The sequence below is a fragment of the Aptenodytes forsteri genome, unplaced genomic scaffold (assembly GCF_000699145.1).
Source record: "Aptenodytes forsteri isolate BGI_AS27 unplaced genomic scaffold, ASM69914v1 Scaffold142, whole genome shotgun sequence".
Taxonomy (NCBI): Eukaryota; Metazoa; Chordata; class Aves; order Sphenisciformes; family Spheniscidae; genus Aptenodytes; species Aptenodytes forsteri.
In genome coordinates this window covers 2,658,742-2,677,870 of record NW_008794598.1, presented here as the reverse complement: position 1 = coordinate 2,677,870, position 19,129 = coordinate 2,658,742, and the positions used below count along the sequence as shown (strand labels likewise).

Here is a 19,129-nt window from a genome sequence, read left to right as displayed (position 1 = left end):
GTGCATGCTGAAGAACTGAATGTTACTTATTTTATTGCCGATTCTGAATTCAGCTTGGAACAACACATCTCTGAAAACCTTTGGAAAGAGCAGCAATAACAGTCAAGCAATAGCAGGCATCTCTAGAGTTTGAGTGCTCAAAGATCTTCAGATGAAAGTGCGTATTTCATTGTTTTCATGTTGAGTTTATTGCCTGTATAAAAGCCAAATAACAACTACTAGCTGCATCACTGAATATTTCTGCATTTTTAGACTAAGGGACTGGTGCATTTCTGCTGTGTTTTTGCCCTGTTTATCTGTCACTTCACTATTCTGTCCCTCAAATTCAGAATCAGTAAGATAAGGAGAACAACACCCTGGCTTAAAGGGCTAATGTGAGAAGTTTTCATAGTCGTAAAATGTTTGAAAACTGTAAAATATTGTGTAAATACAAATAGATATCTTCAGGAACAATTATGCATAATATTAACACCTACATCTGTGCGTTTTATGGGTCTTTTAGACATAGATATGTTACTTGCAGATATTTTAAAAAGAAAAACAGTTTTCCTGGAGATAATTCCCTAATGGGAAGTGCTATCATGTTGGCTCTCCAAAGGGATTGTCTTTATCTGTTTCGATGGCTTGGTTTATAACGAGAGCTGCACAGCTGGAGACTCAGTAACTAACTGAATAATCCGAAATCGGTGCCTTTGGGGAGTGCCCCAGTATGCGCAACGTCTTGTTTCTGCATCAAGAGTAGTCTGCAAAGGAATTTGATAGAAATTCCCTGAAGTGATTTTCTGAGCTGACGTGGGGTATTGCAGCATTCAGTCCTTTTTCCAGACTGAGATTCAGTACATTTTTAGGCAATGACCACTTCTTTTTGATGCCAAAAATGCACTTGACGCTTGTAATTGATGCACTGTTCAGCAGTAAAACCTTGCTGTAGATCTGTGCACTGGATTGCAGGTTATTGGATGGCTTTCCTGCAGCCGGTGCATCCGAGATGCAATTGCAATCACTTTCTGTCTGCAGATACAGTTAATCATGATGGAGCTTTGCTGACGTATTACTAATGAGGGAATATATTTTTAACTATATCTTACTGGAGAATTTTTATGGTCTTTTCTCTAATGGGATTTTGTTTAATCTTTAGTGCTTTTATTTGTTACAGAGATCCGTGCCCAATTGGTAGAGCAGCTGAAATGCCTTGACCAACAGTGTGAGCTTCGGGTCCAGTTACTGCAGGACTTGCAGGATTTCTTCCGCAAGAAGGCAGAGATTGAGATGGATTACTCAAGGAATTTGGAGAAGTTGGCCGAGAGATTCCTGGCTAAAACTAGGAGCACCAAAGACCAGCAATTCAAGTAGAGTATTTGCCTTTTGTTTTTGTCCTTTTTTCCCTGTAGATGTGGTCACAAGGGTAGGAATGCAAAAAGAGAGCCGATGTAGTGAATGTAGGTACCAGCACTGTTGTGAATGTCAGAACAAAATGTTTCCCAAGTTTGTGTTAAACACAGAACCCATTTCATTTTTCTACATAGCCTGCTTGCTGGCTTCTTTTCAGTAATTCCTGGTAGGTCATCTGTTGTCAATAGGGAATGGAATGGTAAAAATTGGCACATCTAAAAGGAGGAATTTTCTTGGGAAGGTGGGCAAAGCTGTACACTAGATTTGATGGACAAAGCCAGGATTTCCTTCAGTGTCAGTGGCTTTGGTCTCTTTTTTTTTTTTTTTGAGAGTAACTGTTTCTAATTTGTTATATGCTGTGATTTGCTACTGCAGCACTCTGTTTTCAATATCCTACACATACTCAGTGTAGGATTTGAGTGTTGTATCTCTGCTACTATCACTTCAAAACAGTAGAGAAATAAGGCCAATAGTACTTCCAAATAGAACTGTGCCATTTGGGGGGTGGGAGAGGGAATCCCTAGATACTAAGCTGATGGGACTCAATTAAAATTTAAAGATGTCCTTATTGACAATCAGTTGTCTCACCTGCTTGAAACATTATTTACAGGTAGGTCTGACCATACTGCTTTGGTTGTTCCCCGCTTAGCTGTTTGAGTTGGGATGACTGACACATATCGAACGTGGTTTTGTGGATTCAAAGCCTTCTGATTTACTACTGACTCCTCCCTGGAGGAAGGGACACAGGTGCTTTTCCCAGGAAAGGGGATGCAGGAGAGGACCTGTGGGTGAAGAAGGGGCTGGTGCAGGCTGCATGGCACAGAGACATCAGCCCAGTGAGTAGGTGGCCAGCACAGAGCCACAGCCACGGGTCTCCTGTAGCTGACATCTGGGCAGTGCACAAGCTTGTCGGGTTTTGTTGTCAGGGTAGCAGCTGGGGGAAAACACCGAGCAAAAGCAGCCTTGGGATGTGAATCATTTCTGCTTTGGACAGATTGGTCTGAAAGGATCCATCTGGGTCTGCCTCCGCCCAAAGTGCAACTGACTTTCAGCGTTGCTTGGGTCAGGCCGTGATCTGTGGTTTTGGGTTTTTTGTTGCTGCTGTGTTTGGAGGGATATGGGGATATATTAGCTTTCCCTTTCCACTAGAAGCTCTTTTTGTGAAAGCCATTAAGTAGGCACCATTTTAGTTTTTCTGTACAGCTTTGATGCCATTTACTTCAGTTCTCATTTAAAACGCACATTGTGCTACATTGTTGGGAAAGCACGACTCCCAAGCATAGCTATTTGACAGGTTGGAGAAGAGTTATTCTGCATAGCTATAGAGCTGTAATTGTCTTAAGTATTTTTTTTTCTTTTCCTTTACAGTGAAAGTGTTCTTATAACTATAAGCTGTGCATATTCTGCACATGCCTTTAAGATGGCACTAAAGAAATGATGTCTCAAACTATAATTTTCCTCTGCATTATGATTGGTCTCTTTCAGTTTATTTTGTGAAAATTGAGGTGATTTCCTTTATATTACATGATATGAAACATCCCATCAGAAATGCTTTTGTATTCAGCTTTCAGTGTTGGGAAAATTGTGTATAGCTTACTTGCTATTTTGAGATTTAGAGTGAATTTTAATGTGGAAGTTTTTACTATAGTTGAACAGAATCCTGCATGGTGTCGTGCTTCATGTGAATTAAATATGCTGGCTGTGATACTGCAGGTCTTTAGTTCTTTTTGTTTGTTCTAATGCATTTTCCTCACTGACCCTACCCCCCGTTTTTTGAGCTGTTTGTACTTTAGATAGGCTTTATAAAGTTGTACCTGGACAAAATTGACCTCAAATATCCTGGCTGTTGAGTGTAGCCTGAGTTGGATGGGTGATTTTTATCAGCACATAAAACTTTCACTTGAATTTCTGAATGAAATGTCCATGCTTTTCTGGTGAAGTCCAGGGCATTGCCCGAAACACTGAAACCTGTTACTGAGCATCTGTTTCACTTCGCTTTGCAGAGAGAGGGCTAACGCTGCCCAGGCTCCTGATTTCGCTGACATTAGCAGCAGGTAGCTCCTGGCAGAAAAGCATCTTGCTCTTGGAATACGTTACCCCTGCAAGGTTTGAGTCCCAAATGTACAAGTTGTTAATTTGGTCAAGAGTTGGAATAAGGGAAAAAAATAACTCTTAACTATAAGGCTGCTGGGTGTGTGGGCAGTTTTTGTCACAGCAGTGGCACACGATTGTAGAGCTGTCTGTCCTGGGTAGCTCACAGAATCACAGAATGGTTTGGGTTGGAAGGGACCTTTATAGATCATCTAGTCCAACCCCCCTGCCGTGGGCAGGGACACCTTCCACCATCTATTACTTGTTCAGTCTGCTGGCTGTAACGTTCAGAAATGTGTCAGAATACCACAGGGATCAGTGAGGAAGCAATTCCAATTATAATTACCTATCCCCAACACTGCTCTGTCTGAATAGTGAAGAGTAGGTTGGCTGGTATCTTTTCTGTAGATGCTGAAGCTGTAATCTCATTTGGAAGCCCCCAGAAGACCATTTGATCAAAGCCAACCATCCGATCTCTCCTCCTAAGGAGCCTGGTATTACATGACTACGAGATGTGCACAGGCGGGTGGCTAGTCTGTAATTGCCTGGCTGTGACCCTATAAATATACAGTAATAGCATGTTCTTTCGATAACATGATAATTATGTCGGAAGGTACCATATCATTCAGTGACTGCTTACCATGTCACTTGCCGTTTTTAGATCTCAACATGCTGTCAAGGAGGAAATCTGTCAGGCAGTAACCCTGTAATTTGCATGTGCTTTCATACTCAATAGCTATTATGTAATTGCCAAGTTGCTCCAAATGTGTTCATTTAAGGGAATGCTGTCAAGGGCAGGAGGCTTCAGTCTGACCCTTGAAATTGGATTGTGTGGCTTTCTCCACCATCCATCTCCAAGCTGGTAAAAGCACACGCTTAAAGGAAAGAGCAATGTGAAGTGCAGACTTGTGTTGGGTTTCTAACAAATGCATTGCATGGGGTTTATTTTTCTTAGATGTGGCTGCATCAGGGGGTAAGCTGATCAGGTGGCTATGTTTTCTGTATGGGTTTTGAAATGTAGGTGGTTGGGTCTTGACAGCAAATTGTGTATAGCTGGTGATGGACTTAAAGGGTGCTTGCACATTGCACAGTTTGAAGCTAGCTTCACTGGAGCATCTTAAAATGATTTGCAGAGGTAGGTGTATGTTATTCTCATTTTATATCTTCGAAGAAGGGGAACAGATTGGTTTAGCCAAGGTGATATACGAGTTGATGACAGTTGGATATATCCCAGGTTTTACTTGCTTTTAACTACTCTACCACGGCTGTTAGACCTCACTTTGCCTTTTCTCTTTTAAAAATGTTTTTTCAATTAGAACAGACTATTAAAGAGAATAGTCATATAAAATGTATGTATTTGGTAAGGCTTCTTCAGTACCCGTTGGTAAACATCCTTGCACAAGTTGTAAGGACTGGAGGAAAAGAAATGCGTTTCACAGCCCAAGTCCTGTAACTCCAGTTGTTAAAAGAGCTTGTTGGTCACAAGTTTGGTATAGTCATCGCTCCTTAAAGATCTGCCTAACTAAAGGTCTCTTGTGTAGCAGTTAAATCGGAGCATCCATCTCAGCAGGTGTCCGTCTTGCCTGTTGGGTCTTGGGGGTCCCTGCAGGCAGCAGCGCTGGGTGTGGGTCTGACTTCCATCCTCAGAGGAAGGCACTCTCCTGCTGCAGCGAAACCCTGGGACCTTTAACTCCAGACTTCAGTTCTCCTATTTCATGTGATCTTGTCCTGAAGGCATTTGCCTATTCAAATAATCAGTTAACAATATAAAAACCGTGGCAAACCTTGAGTGATTCCCTTCCAGGGAGAAAATGGAAAAAGAAAAAAGGGGAAAAAGAAAAAAAAAAAAAAAGAAAAAATGAAAAGACAATGCTATTTTAAGGCTGTATTTTAAATCAAGATAATCTTTGGAAGTAGGATACTGGGTAGCAATTGTCAGCTGGAGAGCTGAATGTCCAGGATATCCCAGCATGAAATTCAGATGGCTTTCTGGCAGCCTTTGCCTTGAAGTAGAAGATGCAGAATAAGTCTGGCAACCTTCAGGCTGAGCACTTGTAAACAACAGATGTTCATAACTGGAATCTTTTGGAAGAGAAGGGCAGGGAGCAGCGTGTATGTCCATGCTTGTAATTCTCAAAATTTGCAGTTAACACTGAGCTGTGTCAGGAAGACTTTAAGGGGAAGTCAAAAGTTGATTTGAATGAGCAGCTTGCAGAGAAGTTCAACTTTAGTTTTCTTAAAAGTGAAATGATTTCTTTAAAGGAGAGATGATGCAGGCTGTGAGGGAGGTATCAACAAAAGCATTTGGATCATGTGGACTTAAGTTTTATGTTGTTGTTATTTATTACTATTATTTTAATTGATAAATATTGTCATAGGCTATTTTGACCTGTGATTCTTTTTGATAGAGCTGAGTCCTGAACATTTTTCTGAGTCTTTCAAATAACAACATTTGGAAGATTTTTCTAAGCATGAAGCATTCATTTATCCAGTGACCTCATTGAACCCGCAGAGCTAGGGATACATGACCAGCAAAAATTGATGTAAAACCCCAAGGAGGATCTTTGTGGTGTTTTTCATCATATCGGCGATCCCGGGATCGCACTGCGTTGGTTGGTATGATTGTAGCTGCTCTTATGGACCACACTGCAGAGGACAAATTCAGACAGGTTTGAAAAAGTATATACAGAAACAATTATGTCTCTGCTCTAACACTTGGTCTTGCTCTAGCTCTGATGTCTTGACAATTGCACAGATCTGAAAATACCTTTTTCATCTGTCCCTTCACCTCATTTCTAATTGTAGCAGGTAGTTCAGGTGAGCTGGGCATGAGGTCAGTACTGCAGAGTGTGTACCCTGTAGAGCTCAGAGACCTGAGCCTGCGGGTCCCTGCTGAGATGGGAAAGGTAGTGCGTGCAGATTACTCCGCAGAGTGGGAAATACATCAGTTTCTCTGTTCCCAGGATCTTGATCACTATTTTGGGATGTACCAGGTCTGGAAATGTCTTTTGCACACCTCTAGGAAACAGATCCCAAACATTTTGGGGGGGGCAGGGAGGTGGAACAGGAAACTTCAGTTTTTGTATGTACCACCAGGAACTTGCTTCAAAAACCTCAGTTCGAAGGAAGGATGGTCGGAGAAGTTTTCTGTTCACACGGATGATGTGACGTACCTATGTTAATTTAAATGTTTCTCTCTTTCTATTTAGTAATATTTTCATTCTCATCAGACTCATTCCTTCGTCTTGTGCTCCTTATGGAAACCCAATATTCCTATTCCTGGTTTGTGGGTGTGGTTTTTTGTTGTTTTAATCTAGTGGGGGGGGGAGGAGGTTGTTTTTTAAGATAATTTTTCTGCTGTTGCTCTGAAAGGGGTTACCTTGCAATGCCCAACTAAGTGTCGCTGGCCTTTGTCGCTCTCTCCTGCTTGCCTTTAAAGCAGATAAATCTTGGATTGTCTGTGAGTTCCCTGTATGAATGAGTAATTTAATTAAGACGTTTCATATACTTGGGACTCAATCTTCCCTTCTGATCTTTTGAGATCGACTGAAACCTTTGAAGTGGAAGTTGCACAGGACCTGATCAAGATAACACCCGAGAAACCACAGAGCTTCATACTTTGTGGTTCCTTAAAAATCTGTGCACAACTTCCTCTTCCTGCTCCCAAACACCCCTGATTGCTGTGATCTGGTGTAATTTAGGCTAACCTAAATAAACTCTCCAGATTCACTATCATCACACAATCTTTAAACAAGTATAAATAGTGCTTGAAATAAACCTGGATCTTGGCTTCTTCCTCCTCCTCCTCCTCCTCCTCTCCTTGCAGGGGAAGTTTGACTCAAACAGTTGTTGTGAATGTGAAATCGCCAGTACTTTGGGAAAGTTCATATCCAGGTCCTAAAGTTTTGGGTTGATCTTAATCAATTTTACTTCTTAAGGGCGAATACTAACTTCAGTCATTCTGCAGAATCTCTGGAAATTGAGCTTGCTCTCGATTATACCCAGCAGTCTGGGTATAATTTTCTGCATATTTTTCTTCCCTTTTTCATCCCTCCTCTGTGGTGACGTGAAAACTGGAAGCAGAGTGTATTTGCCAGCTCCTTTGAGAATTGAAATGGTTAATGAAAATCGCAATTTGCTTCTCTGCCATCTGCTTGTGGTTAGGATAGAAAAGGGTCTGTTGTAAACAGTTGTATAACTCCTGCTCTGTGTTGTGAAAACTGTTGCCATGTTCCACCCCAGAAAACGATGCATTTTTAGAGGTGCTTTAACATTAATGTGTGTGGAAGGTTTGAAGCAAGTAACTGCCTCTCTCCTTTTCTGTTTCACTTCTGTCTTAAGGCCTGCCTTTATCTGCTTTTTGCCAGCGCTAGGAAGATTGTCACTAGCAAATAATGAAGGAGAGCTTTTGTCTCGCTTCCTGTAAAAACCTTGCTGTGAAAACGTTGAACCTGTACAAAAGCGAGACAGACCATTTTAACAAGGTACTGAAGGGGTTAGCGAAACCAACAGACACCAAGAAATTAAAGGAATTTAAATGAAAAATCTTGAAGCGCGCAGAGCTGTGGTTGCATGAGGTTGAGCTCAGGGTGCGGCGCTCGCTGCGCAGACCCGAAGGTGACAATCCCGGTCGTGGATTGGAAGCATGTGGGGTTGTGATTATTTTTTCCTGCAGGATGGCCTTTCATGTCTAACCACACGGAGTGTGTCAACAACCCATCTGGCGCCATTAGACACCAGCAATTTTACTCACCATGCTTTTCATGGGCTCCTGGTATTCGTGCTATGTGCTGCCTTAGAATAGCTTTGGGTGTTGTGGTAGGGCAGCCTGGACAGCTGGGAATTGTCCAGTTAACTATTGCATCTCTTCTGGTTCCCATTTGGTGCTTCAGTTTTCTTTGGAAAGCAAGGCACTCGTACTGTGCTGCTCTCCGGTCCCTTGCATGTATTCTTGTCTGTAGTCATAACCTGTGGTCCTTGTCGCTCACAGCTCTTCCAAGCTGCTTAAGGTGGGGTTGGACTGATACCTCAGTGGGGGCATCCATGAACAGCCAGGTGCTCTTAGTGGAGTAGAGAGCAAAAATTCGTAATGAGATGGAGAATGCGATGGGAGATATTAAGGATCAAAACAGCTGAGTTTTTGGGTTGGCAGTTCATGCAGATGAGATGGTAGAAAGCCTGAGACGGCAAGTTAGCAGGCTGCACACAGCTGGGCTTCTTCTGGCTGCTTAGAGATCTGCGGCTGCACTGGTCTTCGGAAAAGAGTGAAGCAGCAAAGTGATGAAGCAGTAATAGGCTGTTAAGGGTTTTGAGGCAGGATTTCGAACAGCTAAAACAAGATCAGCTAGTGGAGAGTCTGAGCTTTTTGTTCCTAAGTTTCATTCCCAAACTTTTTATGGTAGTTGATTGATTTTTCACTTGCTGTAGCTCTTCCAGCTTTAGAGGGCAAATACTAGGTCACTGTGTAAAGAACTTTTATATCACTGGTGTAAAGGAGCAAACCAACTAACTTTTAACCTCTTTTAATACTGTCCTTCATAAACTTCTCTTTACGACCATCCACAATACTATCTCACTTAGTTTGCTTCCTGTCTTCTACCCGAACCACAGTTTGTCTGTTGGTAGAGATGGTGTGTGCACCTCCGACCCAGCGCTGCTCCTTGGAGGAGCTCTTTCTGGAGATGCCTTTCCTCCTCCTGCCCTCTCTTTAGTGGAAGAAAGGTGTGTGTTGTTTCCTGTCTCACCTAAATTAAAAAAAAACCTTAATGTGTATGTTACCTTCTCTTGTGGTGGCAGCTTTTATCTCCGTTTCAGCGGGAGTCAGAGCGTACGGCTCCTTGTCTGCAGGTGTGCCCTTCGAGGGCTGGCTGCAGCCTGGTCAGTACCTGTAGATTCACAGTTCTATTAGCCGGATCTCGCAGTTACTAATTAGCTCTCTGGCATATTAACAAAACAAACAGTATGCTGCAAACACTGATTGCAGATCGGGGGACAACTATTTGATTTACATAGCTTAACATCTGGCGGTTTCAACCTTGTACAGTTCTGCATGTTGATCATTCCATCTGGTTTTGCACATCAGCAGTATCTGCAGTACAGGACATTAGAGTACGAAGGAAAATATTGTCTCTAAATAAAATCTATGCCTTCTCACATTTTATTTTCTATTTTTTTTTACTCAAAACACCAGGAGAACCAAAAGCCCAGAATCCTTTTCATGCCCCCTCCCACTACACACACACACACACACACACACACGTGCGCGCACACGCTCCAAACCTTGGTGCAGTCTAGATCACAAGCTGCAGTCGTTGCCTGAGCTTTTCATTTTTTTACGGAAAAGAAACAAAGCATCAAGATCAGCTGTTCTGAAACTATTCTTCTTTATCAAAAATTATCCATATTGCACTACAAATCCAACCATTGATGTCATGAGAAGGGTAATGAAAGTCTGCCATGGCTTAATTTTCATGTTTTCACAATGTCAGACGTTTCTTGCAGCAGAGATTGCTGTCCTTTTAAGTGCAGAATATTCCCTTTTTCAATGGAAATTAAACCACATATCTTTTAAGTGGAAAGAAATCTGATACAATCGCATACAATAATCAAGAAGAGCTTTGGCTTTCCACCAGAGATCTGACTTACTCTTTTCTAAATAAATATTATTGTACTGTAAACAAATGATAAACAGATCTAGAGAGAAGTAAATGATGTAGTTATAGACGACACCTATATCTGCCAGTTCCAAACACTGCTGCAGGGCTGCTGGAGGACCATGCAAATTCACTGCTAACGTCCTTGCTTTCATCTAGTATGAAATGATTCCGTAACTCCTTTCAGTAGATGAAATGTTGATCCAAATAAACTGAGGTTCCTCTCATCTCCCCTTTTGCCCTTTGTATTGTTTATTTGCAGGGTGCAGAGTGAATCAGCCATAATAAGGTGGAGAAAGTTCAAAGATGAGAAAATAAAGCTTGTTGTATGAACGTTGCTTTCTCTTTTGCTTAGGACAGATATAGATGCTTGCACATAATTGGTTTTGTACATGAAACATAACATTTTGTTTCCGATGCAGATGCTATTTAGCTAACTGGATGCTTGAAATCTTTTTATTGTGGTTAAGTCACAATTCCTGAGACAGCGCTGTGAAACCTATTGTCAGACACTGGAGCCATTGCTCTCCCTCAGGCACTGTAATTTATGCACAAAATCTTGGATTCAAAAGAAAAAATTAGAGCCTACATTTGGCATACTGTAGCTTGCATTTGCCTGATCTGTTTGTTGGGGGACAAAAGCCCATGGCCATGTGAATGTAGTCACGTGTAATTGAGGGCATATTTTCTGTATGTGCAATAGCCATTTTATAGCCTTCCTCTGCTCTCCTCTCCCTCAGCAAATCCATATATCCCATAGCTGGGTTTCTAGCATTTATAGATATAGAACATCATGAACAGAATAATTTTGTCCACTTCAGGTAAAGCCCTATCCAATTCTTGTTTCTATTTTGTGTCCTTTATAGGAAGGATCAGAATGTGCTATCGCCCGTCAATTGCTGGAATCTCCTGCTAAATCAAGTGAAGCGGGAGAGCAGGGATCACACCACCCTAAGTGACATCTATCTCAACAACATCATCCCGCGCTTTGTCCAGGTCAGCGAAGATTCGGGGCGCCTGTTCAAGAAGGTAACCGAGTGCTACAACGCCTGTATTTTTGTTTGGCTCTTCTGAAATACAAAGTTTTAGCTATTACTTCTGGTGGATCAGTTTATTGTTGACTGTGCCTAACACATGTTGGGGTTTTTTGCCTCTTTGTGGATAACTGTGCTTGACTTACCTCTGATTTCTTTAGTTATTGTCTTGTCTAGTATTTTAGGATTTTAGGATTTTCCCGAAAGTCATCAGTTGAGATTTGTTGGTCTAAATTCAGGCCATGTTTTTTCCTCTTAATGTGCTCACAGTTTTGTATGCATTTTGAAACTTTTATTAAATAAGCAGAAACCTGCCAGGTCTTCAACTCTGAATATAATCAAGAACAACTCTCCAAAGACGAATTTATGTCTGCCACAGAGGAGAAACTACTGTTAAAAGAAAAATTAGGGAGAATTCCTACTATGCCAGATGATAAAAGGATGTATTATCCTTCTCTGGAAAAAGGAGAAAATTTAGCTGAGGTCTCTTTTGTTAGCCTTGTCCCCTTTTTCTTCCCTTGATTTCCACCTGGAAAAAAAAGGTGGGACAGTGTGGGAGGGTATTTTTCTATTAAGAATCCGTTCTTCCAGTTGAAGAAACGTGATATGGAAGCTTTGAAACTCCTATTAAATGGTAATGCTTAGTCTCTTTAGAGATTTGTCAATGGCTGTAACATCTGCTAGTTAACATGTTAAAAACATTGCAATTCTAACTTTGAAAGCAATTTCTCTTCCCCCACTCCCTTGCAATGTGTCATGATCTTGGAGTTATTTCTACTGTTGCAAGGCCTAGAGAAGGGGGTTGCAGAAGGACTCGCGCTTTCTAAAGAATACTTTTGTGGAGACTCATCCTAAATCACACTGCCTCTGAGAGAGAAATGGAAGAGGAACACTTTTTTGATTTAAAAAAACCCACCTTCCTAACGTACTTCCATATCTATCTTTTTGCCTTCAGTGGTGTCAGTTGTTATATTAAAAAAAAAAAGTCACGTGAGTAGTGTGTGACTTTGCACCTAAACAGATTTTAATTTTAGTCTTGGCAGTAATTGGAGGCCTCGTTGGCTTTTCACTCTGGTCTTGACAGTCTTTTGAAACGTCTTGTGGAAAGAGTGTTCAGATACTTTTTAACATCTCTATATTGCTTTAACTGATAAAGATAATCTGTCTAATGCCGTCAGTTTAGACTGCTAGAAAATGAACAATGCTCGATATTGTGTGTGATGTCTCATGTTAAGATGCACTTGAAGGAGCAGCGTCTCGTTGTGTGTTACCTGGAGAGCAGGATGCATTTGCTCTTTTACAGCAGGTATTTGTGTGTGTTGGCAACTGATTTCTATAGGAGAATGAAAATAAGTGCAAGTGCGCTGTTGTGTTCGTGGTCATTGCCAGGAGTATTTCTTGACTTTTTAATGGATGGCCACAGAGCATGAAAAATATATTGAAGTGTTACATTCTGGTTCTCTTTTACTTTTTTTTTTTTTTTTTTTGAGACATTGCCCAAGCAGAGGAGGAACCTTCTCTTTTTCAAGTAACCTCACGCTAAGGCCTTTTTGACCTTTTAAAACTTTCTGGTAATTACATTATGGTTGATTAGATACTTACACGGGATTATTGAATGGCAGTTACTCTTCAATTCCTCTAATCCTTCCAAAGGATAAGTAATCTCCCCACTGAATTTCAGCCAGAGCTGTGCTTGAGGAAGGTGGCTGAGAAAATGCCTCAGCAAAGAAGTATATGGAAATTGATATTATCCTAGATTGGCTGGAAACAAGGGTCTTAATTTTCAGCCCCTTGTATAAGCATGGTTTTGCCCTGTTTTATTTTGGGCAGTAGGACTTGAATAAAAACAAACAAACAAACAACCATCAACAAAATACCCCTCTGGTTTCTTTCTCACAGACCAAATGCAAACTCCGTATTAATTTGTGCAAACAAAAGGCACTTGTTACTAAATTCCAACTACTTGTTGCCTATTTGCCAGGCATACCAAATTGGCTGAAGGCCAAAACAGGTTTTAGATAACCAGCCAGCACATGTGGAATAGTAAAAAACAAAAATTGCATCCTGTTTTATCTGGAGTGTCACATGGTTGAATAAGATAGCAGCTGATAAATAGAGAAATTTGGCTGAACATGGATCTGCCGCTACTTGTGCTTTTTCACTAGAATCTCTTACCTTCCTGAGCTGCAAGAAGCAGCATGAAATTGGTACAAAAGCTACTGTAGGCTAGAAGACAGATGTGGTGTGTGTGGTTAAAATATTGCAAATCAGCTTTATATTCCATGGATTAAAAAAAAATTCTATCCATTTATAAAACCCCTATGTAGCATGCTTGTATCCCAAGAGCAGTACAAACAATCTTCAGAATATCTCTGGACCATAAGCAGACAAATGGTACCTTTTCCTGGATGAAAAAGCAGGGGCAAGTGGATGAAGTCACTTATCTGGGGTTGCTCAGCAAGTCGCTGATCCGTATCTGTAGGTATTGAAGGGGAATAATTAGGTGACTCAGCAAGATATTTAGGAGTGGCATATATTTTTGTGCCTTTAACTGGAAGTTAAAACCATGCTAGCCCGAAGGGAAATTAGTCATATTGATGAGAAAATCTAAAAGAACATTCTCCTCCCTTTCCCCTTAGCTTCTCCCATCCTTTTTTAAATTTTTGAGACGTCCTTTCCCATTTTTTAATGGAGAAGAGCTACCGTAGTATGTGACAGCTCAGAAGACTGAGCGCTTTTTAGCAGTCTTGAAACAGATGTAGTTTATGCAGGAGCTACATGGGAAATAATGCTGCTGTCCCATGCTGCAAAACTTTCCATGAAGCTGTGGAAGGCAAATTTGGAGGTCCCAATCAAAACCCAAATGTGAACGAGCTCTGGATGGCATAGCTGAATTCGTGTGGTGCTACATCTCAGCAAATTTATGTAGCTTCTCCACAGATCTAATTAGCCAGGCTACATCAGTGGAATAACTGGCTGTGTTACTGCTGAGACCCGTTTCCCGCCTCTCTTGTGCCGTGCGGTCATTCCAGCTCATTCACTCATTCTGCACTCTCCCCTCTCTGGGCTAACGCATGCAGTGTAGTCAAGCTCAAATGCACTGCAGTTTAATGAAATGCAGCCTGCGGGAGGAAGAGCCTTAGCTGTGATGCTGTTAGGGCACTCAGGTTTGGCTTAACACAAGAGCTTGGTTTTTGGTGTTTTCCAGTGGAAATTGTAGCTGTTAGAAATGTGCTGCCAATCTTGCTGCTAGTTTGGGAGCTCTCTGTCCTTCTCTCATGCTACACAGGGAATCTGTGTTAACAACAAGGACGCTTTATTATTTGAAAGTCTGAGGAACATTTTTTTTTTTTACACTTCTGTTTGGAAAATACCTTCTCAAAAAAGTTATACATGTGTCTGGCTGATTGCAGGTGCTCTAGTAACTTACATTTAGGAACTACTCACTGGGTTGTAAATAATGCTATGAAATACGGAGAGGATAGTGATATAGAGAGCCTCATTTGCTGAGGGCAGTTGAAATAAAATCCTGAGGCATGAGATTCTTTTCTTGGGCCATTTATAATTTAGGGCTTTCTTGAATCAGTGCTTTGTGTCATGCTGGGATTGAGCAGGTGAGCTAGGAAGGACGGACAGGGTAAAAAGGATGTACTTAAGGTCCCTTTTGTTGCTAAACTCTTGAGTTGCTGTATCTTGCACTGTCTGAAGTGGTGAGCTTTTTCAAACGAGAGAGATGTAAGCACAGCGTGCAGCCGCAATCCAGCCTTAAGGCTGCAAAGGGTGTGATAAGGTCTGCGCTGGGAAGGAAACACATCCTCAAGGGCAGCAGAGATGCGGAGGGAAGCAGGGTGGGAGCTGGCTGTGTTGCAGCCGGAGCAGCACAGAGGCCGAGGTGGGCAAACCAGGTCTCTCTCTGTCCAGAAGAGCATCAATAGTGGTGGCAATGTGGGGTTTGTCTCTTCCAGCGACTGCGGTGGAGAATCCTCAGGCTGAGACAGATTCTCGTGTGTTCGCTCTTGGACCCCTCGGACCAGTTATTTGAAAGGCACAGCAGTGCTGACGGTCAAGCTTGAACGGGTCTGTCTTGAAATCAGTGAACTTCTGAAATTCCAGCGGTGGTGCCTGCATTGCACACAGGTTTTCCGAGGGTTTATGTTCGCAGTGTTTGGATTCACAGTGTCACGGGAAGCCTGCATGGTCAGTGGCTTTGTCTCACGCAGTTTTTGTGTTCATGTCTTATGATGAAGAGATCCCTCTCCAGGGCTGTGTTACGATGTGGAGGGTCTTACTTGTTTGAGTGTTAGATGGAAGCTTGCCAGCCACTTCAAAGGTATCTTTGCTGATAAGAGAAGCTGCCAAAGCCAGCACTGAGGTGGTGCTGGACGTACAGTGTGTGTCAGCCCCGTTCCTTCCTGCCTCTCGGATTTGTTTACTTCCTCGGTTAGCTCTCCCTGCAAAACCTTTACATGAGTGCTGGGCTGTTTGCACCAGACGTGGTTTTGTATCTTACTGGAAAGTTGCAACCTAAGGTGTAGGTACTCTTTGAACACTGTACTCTTTCCGTGCCCTTTGTTTTGGTTTCTCCTGAGGAAACACTTTTACGTTTCAGTAAAAGATGGTGTCAATAAGGGGCTTGCTGCTATAGCGTCTTGCAGATGAATCCCTTTGGTGTCGGTGGGGATCTGGCCTTTGGCTTCAGCGGCGCCGCTGGCCCCAGGAACGGTGTCAGTGCAATTCTGCGCTACTGCAAAAGAAAAGGAAGATAAACGGTGAAATGAATAACTGTTCTCTCGAGTAAATAAAACTGGGAGGGGGGAACTGGTGGAATTGTCCTAATAACAAATTGTTACATCTTGGGAAGGAGGTAATATTTTCTTGTTTGTCCAACAGTTAATGATTTAGCCCTGGGTTGCGTACAAGGTTGAAGTTTAAAGTCCACGTGCCACCCGGCGTTGCCATTCTGATCACCTCTCCCTCTCCTGGAAGACCGTCCTGCTTTGATGTCAGCGCCTGTTCTCATGCACGCTCCTCTTCATTCCTCCATCTACTCTTGTAGAGAGCACTCCTTTGATTTCTTCCTGCTTAGCCTTCCTTAGCATGGCCCTTTTATTTATATATTTATATACATTTATTCAAAATATTCTTCCATTTGAGCTGATTCCCCTTTTGATTTCCCCTTTTCTCCCTTTTCATTACAAACACACACACACACACACACACACACACACACACCCCCCGTCACCCTGTTGTTTTAATGTGGCCCTTGATTTCTCTGTGTGGTACCCATGCCAGAAACAGAAAGGTGGTATTGGGTTTTCTTGCCTACGGACGCATCTTTTTAGTGGGATCCCTTGGTATTATATATACATGTGTAGCCTTTTGAGAAGTAGTCTCTTTAATTTGGTATCTTTAATCACTCCTTCTCTGTTGTCTCTTTGAGATTTCCCTGGAAGCAGACCAATAGCTCTTGTTCAAATGTAAAAGAAAAAAATTACATCTTTTTAAAAGAATGGACTGTGGAAGCCTCAGTCACTTTGAGTAGTTTCTGAACAAACTGATTTTTTTTTTTCCCCCCAACTTGACAGATATTTACATAACAAAATTGTGAAGTAATTGGAAAGTGTTAATAGGCAGAAAGGCAGATTTATTCTGCCTATGCGTAAGTTCCTGTGTCTAGAGGGGCCTCAGGACAGGCAGTGGCTGTTATCGGCTGCTTTCTGGAGCTGTCTCTAAACAGATCCAGGTACCTTCTCAGCATCTGCCTGCTTTGCTGTTACATGTACCTTTCATGCAGCGTTGGTCCTACTGCATTTAAAACACACGTCTTCTGCTCTATTTTTAACTGGGGGCTCCTTGCAGCAGTGTTGACTGGGAGGCTCACTGGAGGTGCTCGGAGCAGTAACTCTGTCCTGCCCTGCTTCCTGGCTTGTTCAGGTGGACGTGTCCTCTCGGTATAGAGTAGTGGGGACAGGGAGGGGTGGTTGCCCTACAAATCTTGCTTTGAGAGCGTAGCATTCCTTTACGCTATTGTATCAAGTTCAGTTATGATATTTATGGGAAGAAAACCCTGTAAGGAATGAAGAAAACAAAACAGGTTTGAAATTTGCTTCCTGTTTAATACCTTTGATCGTGGGGAAAAAACAGTTTATCTACTAGTACGCTGCACAGTGTTTGATGTGAAATGAAAAATCCACAATGAGTTGGTTAAAAGCCTTGCAGTAATCAAGGAAGAAGAATTATTAATTCTCTGAAGGGGTCTGTGCTTATGGTGACCTACTTTACAGCTGCAGTATATCTCATTGCTGCATTGGTACCAGAATATAAAAAATCTTAAAATATGCCACACATGGAAAAGCCACACACGTGAAAGAAATGCACTGGCCAAAATGCTGGTCATTTGTAAAAATATTTCTCCATAACAGTGTAAACATGTAAATATACAAATGTCATAAGTAAAACTGTCACTGAGGTGCAGAGTTAAGTACATGCTATATCCCTGCTCTCACGCTTGCATCCTTACCCACTGCGTCTTCCACTGCTTTAGGTGCCTTAGGAAATAGTAATGTTGAGTTCTTACTGTTTTCCCAAAAGTTAAAGGGTATGGAAGCCTCTTGTGAAATGATACTTTCTGATTTCTCATTGGGGAAATGAAATCTCCTGGTTTTCCTACCTGCTTATTTTTAGAACAAGTGGAATGGGGGAAGGGAGAGGGAGTGAAATCATTTGTGTGGTGCTCTTATCTGAGTGAGCAGTACATAAATCTGCTTCTGAGTTAGAGATTTGATTCCCCCCACCTGTAATTGGAGTGGGTGGTTTCTGTTAGGCTGCTAACACTTTGTACCCGCTCAGATATAATGATGCGAATAGAGCCTATTGCCCAGGATGATGTACTGAATACTAAAGGCTACAGCTGGAGTGATTTTACTACATATGTTACAGGCTAAAAATGTCACTTCTGCATATAGATCGGGCAAGGAATATGATGCATTTGGCCCTTTTTAATGTGTGAAAGTAGTCCATTGTTACTGCATTTTGTTTCTGATTTCCTCTATGCTTTTGTCGTCTTTCACTACACCAGTATGCCTGTCGCTCTTTTGCTGCAGCGTGAATTCAGGTCAGCCAGGAACAAGGTAACAGCACTTTTACACTCCAGGTCATTATCTGACTCTGATGCCTCCAGTCAGTTTTTCCTGGAGATAAATCACAGCAGTTTGAAAAAGGGTATTGGGGGAAGTCGGTAGCACGAAGCTGTCGTGCAGAGCATTAAAACTGTGAGCAGAATTACAGAGCATTACGTCCAGTATTTTACAGGACTTCACCACTTGCTGGTAGGTCTTGCCACCTTCTGAAGCCCATTGCACATGCGGCTCATTCAATGAGGACAAACATAGCTGGCTTCACAACAAGAATGAATGCTCTCAGCCATAAAATTGCTTGGTTTGTTGGGATTGAGTGCCTGAAGCCCAGCACAGAATTCTGGAGGAAAAAAAAAAAAAAAAAAGAAAAAGGGGGTGGGGGGTGTTCGGAAGCAGCTCTTTCAGCCCCGAGTATGGGAGGCAGCGGTGTGACGTGGTTTCATGTAGGGAATGGCTTTTCAGAGTACAGTATTCCGCTGTAATAAGGAAAATTCCTTATTACTGACATAGTGGTGAAACAAATCACTAGTGAAATGGTGGAGAAAACTAGATGATACAACTGTAATTTAAATATGACTGACAAATGCATAATGGATCATTAAACTGGAAACTGATGATCTATCACCCAAAATATGCATGTATATTGTATGACATAGATTTAGTTTTCCTAGCTTTTCTTTAAATTCTGGAGAGTTTGAAGCTTTAGAAGAAGTTTTACAGAATTCCTGTTCTGTAGGGCCATGTGATAATGCCCAAGCACTTTATCTATAAAAGTTGTGGGAGAAACTTGCATAAAACTTGCACAGGCTTCAGGTAGGTTACA

At 41.9% G+C, this 19,129-nt stretch overlaps 1 protein-coding gene across 2 annotated transcripts in view; it reads left to right on the top strand.

Annotated features, from left to right (window-relative positions):
- The window catches only part of SRGAP2 (SLIT-ROBO Rho GTPase activating protein 2), a 109,215-nt gene that overhangs the window by 35,175 nt on the left and 54,911 nt on the right, over positions 1-19,129 (top strand). For both annotated transcript variants that reach the window (XM_009272766.2, XM_019470375.1), the window contains exons 2-3: positions 1,157-1,349; positions 11,003-11,165. In XM_009272766.2, coding sequence (XP_009271041.1) covers positions 1,157-1,349; positions 11,003-11,165 — 356 coding nt within the window. The remainder of the gene's footprint in view (positions 1-1,156; positions 1,350-11,002; positions 11,166-19,129) is intronic.